The sequence below is a fragment of the Hyalella azteca genome, unplaced genomic scaffold (assembly GCF_000764305.2).
Source record: "Hyalella azteca isolate HAZT.00-mixed unplaced genomic scaffold, Hazt_2.0.2 contig10770, whole genome shotgun sequence".
In the NCBI taxonomy this organism is placed as follows: Eukaryota; Metazoa; Arthropoda; class Malacostraca; order Amphipoda; family Hyalellidae; genus Hyalella; species Hyalella azteca.
In genome coordinates, this window is record NW_025940792.1 from 201,209 (window position 1) to 213,398 (window position 12,190).

General features: G+C 35.9%; 1 protein-coding gene across 1 annotated transcript in view; it reads right to left on the minus strand.

Annotated features, from left to right (window-relative positions):
• The window catches only part of LOC108666480 (cGMP-dependent protein kinase, isozyme 1-like), a 191,318-nt gene that overhangs the window by 58,629 nt on the left and 120,499 nt on the right, over nt 1-12,190 (minus strand). The window contains exon 4 of the mRNA XM_018153366.2: nt 9,109-9,290. Coding sequence (XP_018008855.1) covers nt 9,109-9,290 — 182 coding nt within the window. The remainder of the gene's footprint in view (nt 1-9,108; nt 9,291-12,190) is intronic.

The window sequence follows — 12,190 nt, forward strand, 5'->3', positions numbered from 1 at the left end:
ATTTTTTGAATAAAGCTCGCCGGACGGCTCGCAAATGAGAGTTGAGCGATGCAGTGATTTGACTTGTTGATGTTATGTCAAGACCAAGAATTAGCTTAACGGATGGCTTGACCTGGTTGACTTTGTTTGATGTTGTCGGCAGTATAAACCTAACATGAAGCTTAATGATGTTTCATAAATAATGGATCATTTCATGTTTTTTCATAAACACAGCTGAGAACATTATTTTTCGAAGCTGTGAATACATGGTGATATTTAATAAACGCGGTTCCACACGTGTGACACTATCTATTTATTCGAATTTTAATCTGCACATAATTTAGTCAACCTGAAAATTAGGTGTTACATGAGCTTATGACGTTTGTGAACGAACGTCAAAAATCGAGAGAACCCCAGCACTTTTAAGGAGAAGGTAACTTCGTGCATGAAGGTTAATTGAAAATCTGCATAATACTAGTCAATTTACTGCGTAGAATGCTTCCATTAAACCATTTCTTGGACTTATCAAGGCAGTACATCTTTACTAACATGCTAATTCTTACAATTCTGTACCGCGATTTATTTATAATTCATTTATTCTTCCAATTTTGAGCTCATGATGCGAGAGCGACGGTTGACCGAAAGCAAGTTATTATAGCCAAAAGCCAACACGTACACGAAAGGGATAAATATATACATAAACTGTTTATGAAGATAAATGAAAATACTGTCGCGCGGCTGGGACCTTATGTAAATTCATTGTTGTAAAATAAAACTCCGTGTGTTGTACTTGGTTTGTCATACATTTATTGCATTAATGCCGTGGACGTGCCAAGCATGTACTGATGACGAGGCGTGACATGCGCGGGACGCTGATTATGATAGGGGAGGCCACGCCAATTAATTAAATGGACACTGAGCCTCGTATGCGCCGATAGTTCATGGTCTTTGCGGCAATACTAATTTCAACTACCCCGAATTTACCCGCTTTTGTCAAAATTTCGACCTGCACGTTGCAACGAAAATTGACTTCTTCGAGTACTTATCAAACAGGTCGATTTCGCCTGTCGACCAACAGAACATACGGCTGAAAAACGATAGTTATTTACCAAAAAGTGATATTTCCCGAAGAAAAGGATCAATGAGAAATAATGCTATAAGCAATAAAAGTTTTATGTAAACTAAAGCTATTGGTGAAGTACGCTCTATGTAAATATTCGAAATATCCCTATAACAAAATTTTTTATTAGTCGTTGCGATAGTTTGATACCCAGAGCCAGCAAAATTACCGACCCAAAGTCAATCCGAAAGAACATGCAACAATTGAACGAATTACAGAAGTATCTTATCCACATACGAATGTCAGATAATTCTCGACCAAAAGATGGAATTTTTTAAAGATAAAGACAGCTCTTACGGCCATGTATGGACCATTTTTGATACATTATTAGTATATGCGTGCTCAATGTCGATTATTAAAGCAAGCCACGGAATTCCAAGAGAGAAAGATTAAATGACGTCACTTCCAATACTGAAACACAAAAACTGAATTCTTTCCTTCAAACAATAAAAATTAGTAAATAAAACAAAACAAAATGAATTTAATTCTCCACATGGAGTCTCAGAACAAGTTGAGAAGTTCTTCAAGTTGGAGTCTGAGGCAAAATGTCGACTTGAGCTTGGCATCTCAGCGTCGAACTTTGCCAATAAAGACCAACACGAGCGAGGGGACGGCAGGGGATTTATGACTACATCCATCAAGCGTTTCCAGTCCAACGAACACGTCATGAGCTAAAACTAACTCGAGGAATACGGACACGACTTCCCTGGATAAATTAAACTCCCTTGAGTAATCGCTTCAATTGGTAAACTAATCGTTTTTTAGACGTTTCCGAAACCGAATACGAGCGAGCAGTGCTACTCCTCGTTTATTTAAGCTATAAAATTTCAGTAAACGCCCAAGTATGTAAAAGTAATAGTTTTTTCCACGTTCTCCATTGAGACCGTTCGGAGAGAGCGAGCAATGTTACACCCAATGAATCAAATAATCATGAGTATTCAGTTCATTGGTTAAACTGATGGTTCTCGTTAACCTGTGCTTTGAAATGTTATACGATTTTGATGATATTGAATACCGGTACAGCGGTACACCCAATAATTCAACTGCGTTGCATTGCGTAGCAGAGCTGAAAAATTCTCCAGAGAATATAACAAAATAAAAAATTATTCATCACAGTAGAAGCCTGAGGTCGAAAAATTGTATTAATTAAAAAAATTACTGCCAAAATAAAAAAAGCAATGCCTAAATTACATACTCAGAAACAAGAATAAGCGGAAATTCTTTTATCTGACAAGTAGAAGATTCCTGCAGTAAATAACAAGTAGAAGATTAATCCCTAAAAAAAAGCCGAATTTCAAAAAAGCCTTCCCATAACCGAAACCTGCAGTCATGGGATGCATGTACGAGTAGATAAAGCATTTATCTGTGTGTTAAATCTTATTACCCAGTTCACAAACCTGTCTTATGAAAAGATGACAGCTCATCGGTTAGTAATTCGTCAGTTGGCCGACGATGAAATCTTATGTGAAGATGCAAAAAAATATTCAAGGAACTAAAAGCGTCAGTTCTGGTAACGTGCTACTTATTATGAATTATAAAAGTCAGACTGATATATTAACGTTCATAATATATGCGCAAGCGACGCCCAATGCATAAACAAGCAAATGTTTGAAGCAGAAATTTCTCCAATGACATAAAAATTCTTAACGATGATCTGGAGTTTATATTAGATGGAATTTAGTTAATTTAATTTAAATTATTCTTCAGTTGCAACAGAACAGCAATGAGAACACTCGGGAATGAGATGCCTCAAACTTCGCTGGTCAAAAACCCATGCAAATATTTGGAGCTACGGGCGCTCATTGTTCCTCCAGCACCGACGATCTGAAAAGCAGTTCAAGTTTCGCAAAAATCACTACTACTTTTTTCGATGACGAGATGAACTGGGACCCTACATCGTAACACCAAAGCACGGGTCTCATTAAAATTCCCACCGCCTCAATTTCTCTACCAAATATAACTTTCTGTGGATTCTTTTCACTGTAAAGACCATAGAGATACAAGAAGCAAATGAGAAAAATAAGATGTCGATCAACTGGTGATTTCTAGGGGGAGCAAAGCTCGCCTTGAATAAAGCAGCTGAATATTTTCCTTTTTCATGCATCATTTACCACTTCTATTTATTTACCCTACGGCTTGCGGTCGACTTCCTACGGCTTTTTAGAAGCAAATTAGTTCAGAAATAAGATTTTTAAAATAAGTCTGAAATCAGGCTTCGATAAAAGGGCATCCGACAGGAACGAAGTAGTAAAAAGCATCAGAGGTTTAGGAATTTAGTGAGTTCGATTTCTGGAGCAATCAATGAATTCCTCCTGAACAATTTTCCAAGTTGAGCAAATTAGTCCAGAAATTTTTTTTTAAAAATAAGTCTGAAATCAGGCATCGATAAAGGGGCATCCAAAAGGAACGAAATAGTACAGAGCATCAGAGCTTTAGGAATTTAGTGTTTTCGATTTCTGGAGCAATCAATGAATTCCTTCTGAATGATTTCCCAAGTTACTCTTGCATTTCTAGCAAAGTAATTCGGACACAAATTAAACAGATTACGGTTCAAGTAAGAATAGTAACACCACATGTGGCTAAACTTAACCTCCAAATGAAAAGAGGTTGTATGTAATTCAAAAAAGGACACGCCATGATGCTCACACTGTAATAAATTACTCATATAATTTAGATAAGCAGGCCATCTCACGATTTGACTAACTTACATTGTAACAAAGGCACGCATAATTTAGATAAGGACATCCCACGATTTGCCCAACTTTTCCTCCACGACGATACAAGTATAAAGAAGTTACGTCCCGGAATAGATTGTGATGGATGCTGCGATCATGCGAGGTCTTGAAGCCGCACATGGCAACTTCACGAGAAGAACCGAGACGAGTAATAAACAAAAAGCTTAAATATTCAACATAATTATATAATATCAACATGGTTGAGGTTAATCACCCTAACAAAATTTGCGTTATTCTGGGTCTGCTTAGCGCCCCGAGCGAAATCAATTTCTGATTAGAATCTTCTACCGACTTTATAGTCATCTGAGAGTCTGACAAGGGTTGGCCGAGCTGAGTCATACCGGCCTGGCCAGCTACTCAAAGGCTGCTCTTCGAACCCTGAGCCGAAACGGACATATAGAATGTAATTTAAGTGCTCCCCCGAGTCCTAGGCGGCCCTAATGCAGGGTCGCACACGCCTCTAAATTTTTGCTAGGGAAAGGATTATGTATCTTACTATGACTCGAATGCCAAGTTCTCTTCTCCGATGGCTTTGCTTTCTGCTGGTAGGGACTGTTCTTCAAATCGATTTCTCACGAGGTATGTGTATGGCACTGTGATAATTTGTTCCTGCTACATGTCTGACATTGTTACTTGTACTGCCATGTTTGATGTGCATACGTAGTCCTCAGAATGTGTGATCGTTTGAAGTAAAATCAGTGAATGCAAATGCATCGGATTAGAAAGAAACGGATAAATTTTTATCGACACCATTTTGAAAGTGGCCATCGGTGGCTCATCGATGCGCCACTGGTGTCAGTGGGTAGTTATTGATGAAAGAAGAGTTTTTCGAGTAGGGTGGTCAGTCGCAGGTTAAAGGTTCACAAGGAATTTAAAAGCAAAGAAAACACCAATCAAATTCACCATATCGATATTGAAAACGTTTCGGAGTCCAGCTCCATCGTCAGTTCGACAATCTAAAAAATAAAGTTCCATCAGTTCGAACTGATGATGGAGCTGGACTCCGAAACGTTTTCAGTTTCGATATGGTGAATTTGCTTGGCGTTTTCTTTGCTTTTAAATTCCTTGTGTACTTGCGATATAAGCAGACTGACAATACAGGTTAAAGGTAGAACATAGATGTGTCACGCTATCGATGCCGCATCGATGCGCCATCGTTACTCCACCTATAGCCATCAATAATCATCGATGCTTCACCAATAAATGTTAGTTGGGATAGATGGTTTTTAATAAATAAATCTAATAATTATAACTTGCTGTACATAAACAGTGAAGACGCGAAATCGAGAAAAAAACTTCGGAATAGAACGAGGATTTTTATCAAGATTTTTAATGACCTATACTATGTCATGAAATTGGAACCAGAACAAGAGAGCGGCACCCTTCAGAAGCCTTTGCTGGAGCAATTTTCGAGTAAAATTCATTTAAGACAGAAAATGAAATTACCAGACTCGAACCATTTCGAACTTTCTTCTAAAATTGCCAGCGTTATTTAAAGGAATAAAAAAATTTCAACTAGTCAAATTTATGAGTAACCAGGCAAAAGCTGGCCTTCATCTGTAATAAAGTGTTTATGTACAATGGGAAATAAATTACTATGATTCTGACGTCGAAATAAAATACATTTCTTTTCTCTTTCTCCTGAGGCTCAAGCGTCGCTGTAAAGGAATTGTTATTTAGAAATTCTTTTTTTTTTACATTCAAATCATTGAAAGACTATGCGGTAAGTAAATTAAGTATGGAAGTAATTTTTTTTTGCCAGAAAAATACCGCGCATGAATTCCTGAGCCTTTGATCACAAAGAGTAGGAAAACATAATTTAACGTGATATAATTGAAGCTGAATTATTGTCAAAATGAAAGCTGTGTCACGCAAGTTTGAATGCGAATCTTACACGAATACATGAAAGCTAATTAACGGCAAACAGTTAAAAGGTTTTCATTTATGAATGAGTTTTTCTAATCTCTGATTCACATATTTCTGATTCACATATTTTTCACATATCACATATAGTAATTATGCTTCGTAACTGGGCACTATTTCAATGATCAATTATAATACAAGCCATTATTTCATAATTAAAATTTTTATTTATTATGCCTCTCCTCATTTTTTTTAAAGCGAGCACATTTTTTCGTCACGAGCATAAAATGTTTCCGTTTAATTCAGAAATGAGAACCAAAATGCCACTTGCCTCTAATTACTGCGCCGCTGAACATGCGCTTGCTACCTTGACGAGTCGACCAGCCCGATCACCCAATAAATTCAATAAAATTTTTTTTATTTTACGTTTCCGTTTTTCGTATTCGGGCTAACCCATTCGCCAGTAATAAAATCAATATTCCATCCCTTCCTTTTCCGAAAGCAATATTGTACCTAGCATTCTTTGCGACAACATTCATATTTAAACGAGAAGACCAGCAGCACTTATCCACCAGCGCTTAATGCCATGGTGCCAAATAAAATTGTATATCAAATTGGGATCGCAAACTGTTCATTAAAAATATGAGCTTTCTGTCTACTTGATTAGGCAACAAGTGACTAATGTTTTATCAAAAGAAAAGTGACAGCGGCCATTTCTATCCGTAAACAGAACTCCTTTTCGCAAAAAAATAAATTACAAGTCGAACTTCTACAAAGCACGTTTCACCTCCTTTTTCCTCAATGAAATCACTTAAGCTGGAGTTAAGTTTTTTTCTGTCAGGGATATTCTTCGATAGTTAGCAATCAAGCAGAACAGCGGACAAATCTCGAGCTCAAGTCGTAGTTTTTTCCAGGGCAATTTATAGTGAGACTCATCAAAAGTTTTAACGAGCAGAGTAAAAAAATCTACCTAGCTTCGTGAGCAGAAATGTATTGATAAATATCGCGTTAAGAATAAAAGCAGGGTTAGTATAACGTTATTTAATATGCTACAGTACTTGCTTAAAGCGTGCATTCATTTCAAATGCATTAACTAACCATTCATTAACTATGGAGTCGAACCAAAATAATAAACAATTGAGATAAGGTAAAATAAATTAATGATTTTGTGAAAAATAATGATAATTACGCTAATTCACTATTTACGCTAATTAATGATAATTATGCTAATTAAATATTTTCTTACAAAGTTACTTCTATTATTTAATCAATGTTCATCGTCACATAACGTATGTATGAAAATGCGATAATACATTATTTATTTAGCGCTACATAAAGTCTTCAGCTAATTATAATTAGGTCTAGAATCTAAGGATAGGCAAATAAAGGCTGATGCAATAAAGATAAAACGAGCAAACCAGTACAGCAGAACCTAGTTACCTCAATAGATCAAGAAAATAATTTTAATATTGTATGGGAGAGGGCACAGAGAAAAAGCTAAGCTAAAGCAAAATTTTATCATAATGTCGTCGATGTTTACAAATAGTATTCTTTCAATGCTACACTGTTCCAAGGCATGATAATATTTCATGAATAACGAGACCTAACCATTGTTCATATCATCAATTGGCACATGCGTTGGAAATATAATATAGAGTAGTAACCTTGCTCCTGATCAGTTATCAAAATCCAATTTAAACTGATGCTTGCAGAACACTTGCAGCCAGATAAATCTATCCAGTCAAATATATAATAGCGGGCCAAAGTACCATAAACTCTACGGTTATCTTAACAAATATTTTATTAAGTCACGATGAACGAAACTAATTACAATTACTCTATGCTTTTCGTGATATAATTCTTTCCACCAACACCGCCATACTAGAAATACGTAAATACAAGGGATTATCCTTCAGTCACGGTGACTAGAAACGAACTAAATTAACTTAAATACTAGTATTAGGTGATAACACGGACGACATGTGAATACAATAGAGTTACTGATACAGCTTATTGAATATCAAACCGCAGGTACAAAAACAATTATTAATAAAATAGTTTAATGGAGGTAGAATCTGGCACGAGCTAGTCAGCGTGGACTACAAATTCAAAAATCTTTCCTATCAGAGTCGATGATTTCCATGCCACGCGAAAATGACTCGCTGAAACAAGGCCGCGTTGACAAATGGACGTTCAACGATAAAATTTTTCCTAACCAGTAAATGAAACTGTTAATTCATCGTCTAATTATATTCCTAACAAAATATTTAGTAATTATAAATTCCTAAATTGACATCTGGATGATTTCACATGGTCACTCTATATGTTTGCTAATGTTATGAGTAAATTCATTTCTATTTATTTATTACGAGTACATTCACTGTACTCATTTGCCACCAAAGAGACAAATTCACGGATAGAATAATGTAATAGGTAATAATTAGGATCATTTGGTCAACCATTAGGGCCTTATTGAGATGCTAAATTCACGCATGGTTTGACAAAATAAAAACTTTGGTAATGAAATTACTTTCTCTTAGTCGAAGTTTTTGTTGAAGTCCTTAATTCAAGCATGCATAAATTATTATTACAGGATATAAAGTAATTTGGCAGACCTGACGTTTTTATTGCAGTCCTTAACTCTCTTTTAAGATCATACTCTGTTATGAGGAGATATACGATACTTTGGAGATTTGATATATTTAATTGACGTGTGGTATCATGCATCCATTAAGACAGAATATAAAGCAATTTAACTGACCTAAAGTCCTTTAATTCAAGTGCAGATTAATTCACGTATTATACACATGTTATGACGCTATATAAGGTAATCTGACCGAGCTGAAGTTCTTATTGAAGTCCTTAATTCACTTATAGTATCATACATTCACTATGACGCTATACAAGGTAATTTAACTGACCTGAAGTCTTCATTGAAGTCCTTAATTCACTCATAGTATCATACATTCACTATGACGCTATACAAGTTAATTTAACCGACCAGAAGTCTTTATTGAAGACTTTATTCATAGTATCTACGTTCACTATGACGCTATATAAGTTAATTTAACTGACTTGAAGTCTTCATTGAAGTCCTTACCTTATTCCTAGTATCATACATTCACTATGACGCTATATAAGGTAATTCAACTGACCTGAAGTCTTTATTGAAGTCCTAAATTTATTCCTAGTATCATGCATTCACTATGACGCTATATAAGTTAATTTAACTAACTTGACAAGGGTTGACATTTGTACCAGAAATCTTTATTGAAGTCTTGAATTAATTCATAGTATCTACGTTCACTATGACGTTATATAAGGTAATTTAACTGACCAGAAGTCTTTATTGAAGACTTTATTCATAGTATCATAATTCACTATGACGCTATATAAGGTAATTCAACTGACCTGAAGTCTTTATTGAAGTGTTCAATAGGCGCAGTGTCAGCGCTGTCGTTGCCGCCGCTCTCACCGGACACGCCCTGACGCTTGGTGCTCTTGCCCTGACCGACCATGAGATGTTGCTCCTGTAGCTTCATCAGCAGCTCTTCCTTGTCTTGCATCGCCCCTACGTGCTGAGCCAGCACGCTCTGCACAAACATCAATCATTTATAATTAATCTCCTTGTCTTGCAACGCCCCCACGTGCTGAGCCAGCACGCTCTGCACAAACATCATTAATTTATTATTAATCTCCATGCAAATGACGTTGAGGTAACGTTGAGATAACGTTGACATAACGCTAAGATAACGTTGGTATATCGTTACTCTAACGTTGATATAGCGTTAAGATAACATTGATATAACGTTAAGATAACGCTGAGATAACGTTAAGATAACGTTGAGATGACGTTAAGATAACGCTAAGATAATGTTAAGATAACGTTGAGATAAAATTAAGATAACGTTGATATAAAGTTAAGATAACGTTGATCTAACTTTAAGATAACGTTGAAATAACGTTAGAACAAAGTTGAAAGAAAGTTGACAGAACAAAAACAACGTCGAAATAACGTTAGAACATAGTTGAGAGAATGTTGAGACAAAGCAAAAAAAGAAAAAACTTTGAAATAACGTTGATACAATGCTGAAACATTGTTGAAAACGTTTGAAAATTTTAGAAATAATAACAAAAATGTTGCGTTGAAACCACTTTGAAACTATTTTGAAGCAGCGTTGATTACCAATTCATTCCGTTGAAACAACGTTTAATAAACGTTATTGAACATCAGATGCACGGCGGTTGAGTGTATAAAAAAGGCTTAGCTCGATAATAATGGAATGTTACTAAATAATATGCAGTAATTGATTCATTACGTGACAAAATGAACAAATCAATTTCAAAGGCTGGACGACATATTTTCCAATCGTTATTCCTAAATTCTTCGATTGTTTTATACTCTCGTATTGAGATGCTTTACTAATTTTTCGATCATAAAATCTAATATGTTACAAAAAAAACAACAATATTTGAGACCAGGCACCACGACAAACCAAAAATCTGAGGCTAGGGATTCAAAATTAATCCCAGTTCAATTGAGCGCATCATAGTATTTTATTTTTAGCTCATAAAGAATTATGCGAAAATTGCAATCAGTAGAATTCAAGAATGAAATATTATATCAAAAACTCTAAAAAGTAGTTAAGACGATAGATTTTTTTGCATTAATTCGGCAAAAAATTAGATTTTATTCACTGAAATTTTCATTTAAATGAACTCTTCTAGGCAAATGAATGTTTTAATGTCGTGGGCACGCACTAATATACCGCGCGAGACAAATAAAAGACTCATTGTTCTCCTTTGAAAAACAGCGAAATAAAATGACATGGGCGAACAAAGTACTTCAGTGTAAAGTAAATTTATTGCTGAAAAACTTGGTACAAATGAGAACACTGCAGCTTATGATTTAAACGCTTCACTTCACGAATGACTCATTAAAGTTAGAAATAAATCTCTAATGGGAAGAGCATGTCTCGTCGTATCAAACGCTTCAGAGGCAACTAGAATTCAGATGAATAAAAAAGAGCAGCATGGCTCATCGTTATAGGTTTTTAGAGCCACGTGAAGTAGACGGATGATGACTCGAAGAGTTCAGAACTCCTTAGTAAAAACAAGAGCGCGAAAGATTTTCCGCTGATTTTTATCGGCAACTCAATTAGAGCGGCAGATGCACAATGGATTATTTTAAATTAGATTCAATATTTGAGCTCGATTGGATGAGCAAGAACACCTTCTTAATTCTAAAATGAATGTTGATTATTTCTTATGAGTACAAAAAATAGCGATGTGATCAAATACGATCACTGCAATTTTTTCACATCAGTAAAAGAAGCACCGATTAAATAAAGTAGTCGGTTGACGACTGCTTTATTGCATCAATATTATACTTTCTTGAGCGTATGTTTGTTTGAACCCTATTTGAAGAGACGCAATCTGCCATCCAATGATGTGTAATTGTGAACATGTTATTGAAAATGCTATTAAAAGGTGGATTAAAGAAGTTGCTCTTATTTACATACTTTTAGAATGTTTTTTAATGAAAGAAGCAAAGACAATTATTTTCACGCTGGTGAAGATCAAATTTGCCATGAAAGTGTCTGCTAGCTGGTACATGTTAGAGATGGTCGAGCGAGTGTCCACGATACCTACCACACCAAGAAATTACTAATATTCCGAATATCGACTCGAAAAAATGCAACATCTTGCTTTAATAGGCTCACCATATATGCCAATAACGTAATACTTTTAAAATGGATCTCAGTCATTAAAATATTCACAGCTCTTCTCTTATCTGGACGTGCATATGACATTCGATGTGATCTTGAGGCTGTTCAGGATCATATATTCCGAGCAGTGCCATGAGCACCGGCAAGTAATTCATATCAATAAATCAACATCAAAAATATTGATAAAAACGAATCCAACCTGTGTTTGTCGTTGATGAATAATTTAGAAGCTTGTGCCTACTATGACACAGATAAAGCTTTTTACTAGAAAAAAACAATGCATGTAAGAATATTTCTATGATTTGGCTGAGTTCTTCGCTGGCATGCAGAGAAAATAAACGTGCGCGATAGTTAATGAATCGTAGCTTGTGAAGAAAAGGTTGAGGCGAGATAGACATGCCTCTGCCTCATATACTATCACTGAAAGGCTAGCGAGTTCGCCTCAGCCTCATATATTCTGCCATTGAGAGGCGATGGAGGCCTACCTCGGCCTCATATACGTTCACTGGGAGGCTAGCGAGATCTGCCACAACTCTGAAACTTTCATTGGGAAACTAGCGAAATCTGAATCAATCTTATAGAGGATAGTTTTTGACAAGCAAATTACCCGGAAAGCAATATTAAGCAGGACGTGATAGAGATAAGTAGGAAAGAAGCTCGCCAACCCAACATGTATGAGACGTATGAGCACTCGCTCGCCGCGCTGAAAAAGATTCCGAGCTGCTGTTGACTACGTCAACGTGGCTCTAGATACCTGCGTCAAC